This window comes from Fusarium mangiferae (genome assembly GCF_900044065.1).
Source record: "Fusarium mangiferae strain MRC7560 genome assembly, contig: FMAN_scaffold058, whole genome shotgun sequence".
Taxonomy (NCBI): Eukaryota; Fungi; Ascomycota; class Sordariomycetes; order Hypocreales; family Nectriaceae; genus Fusarium; species Fusarium mangiferae.
In genome coordinates, this window is record NW_024573978.1 from 8,986 (window position 1) to 10,036 (window position 1,051).

At 50.3% G+C, this 1,051-nt stretch overlaps 1 protein-coding gene across 1 annotated transcript; it reads left to right on the forward strand.

Moving 5' to 3' along the window:
* Nucleotides 1-31: 31 nt before the first annotated feature.
* Nucleotides 32-978, forward strand: FMAN_15543 (uncharacterized protein; the record flags this gene model as incomplete). The annotated part of the gene is made up of 3 exons (XM_041826358.1): nt 32-718; nt 774-885; nt 947-978. 3 exons carry the CDS (start codon nt 32-34, stop codon nt 976-978), a joined length of 831 nt encoding a protein of 276 aa, XP_041691645.1.
* Between the last annotated feature and the right edge of the window lie 73 nt (nt 979-1,051).

Here is a 1,051-nt window from a genome sequence, read left to right on the forward strand (position 1 = left end):
AGTAGAAAACATATGGGACGACAACGGCTTTATGGTCGAGGCAATTCACAAGGCTGGGCAAATCTCAGTCACGCAAAGAACATTCGACAGACTTGAGTATCCATTTCCTGTCAAGAAAAGCAAAAAAGCAGTCGCCAAAGCCGGCTCTGAACTCCAACGGAACAGCAGCAATGTTACCGGAAGCCATACGCAACACGTGGCCACAGATTCTCCTGCACTCCCTCTACCAGACCAAGACGGCTCGGATGAATCGCCTCTCAGCAGTAAAGACTTGATGTCCGATTCTCCCAATGACAAACTGGGTACATCACCCAGTTGTCCTGTTTCTGTTGACAGCGACAAGAGCTTTCCTGCCCCTCCAACACCACCTCCTGTGACCGAAACCATATCCCACCTCAGGGGCAGCGACTGGCTCACCGACACTGACATGGGGCGCTGTGTGGAGCTTTTGAACGCCTCTCCTGGATGGCATGTTTTCGATCCGGGATATCCCTTCAAGGAGTCCGAATTGTCCAGGACAAACAAGGTTTCTGCAAATAACCTGATCTTCTTCATCAATGCCAAGCTCCACTGGTCGCTTTGCCATCTAGATAGACAACTAGGGGAGCTCAAGCATTATAACTCTCTTCCGTGGAAGATGCCGGTTGATGTCCTGAAGTCATGGATACTGGAACAGCCGRGAATTGGGCCTACTGATGGACTCAACATTTGCGAAGAAGTATGGGCGCGATTTGATCAATGATTGTTCTTTTCTTGGAGCTAACACTCAGCAGAAATGTCCCCAACAAGAAGACGGCTTCAACTGCGGTATCTTCRCTCTGGCTATCTGCCAGGCTCTGGTGAATGGGAATCCTATCCCATTGGAAGTCGATGCCAATAACCTTCGTAGTTTCTTTGCCAAACAGCTTGAGAGTCCTACAAGTTCGGAACTTGCTAAGCCCTCCAGCGAAGCTGCATCTCTTGGAATGCCACGAATAGGCTGCCGGCCGTCATTTGAGCAGAGCCATTCCGACGCCGACAACTTTGGCCTCCTTGACAACTCTGGAGAGCA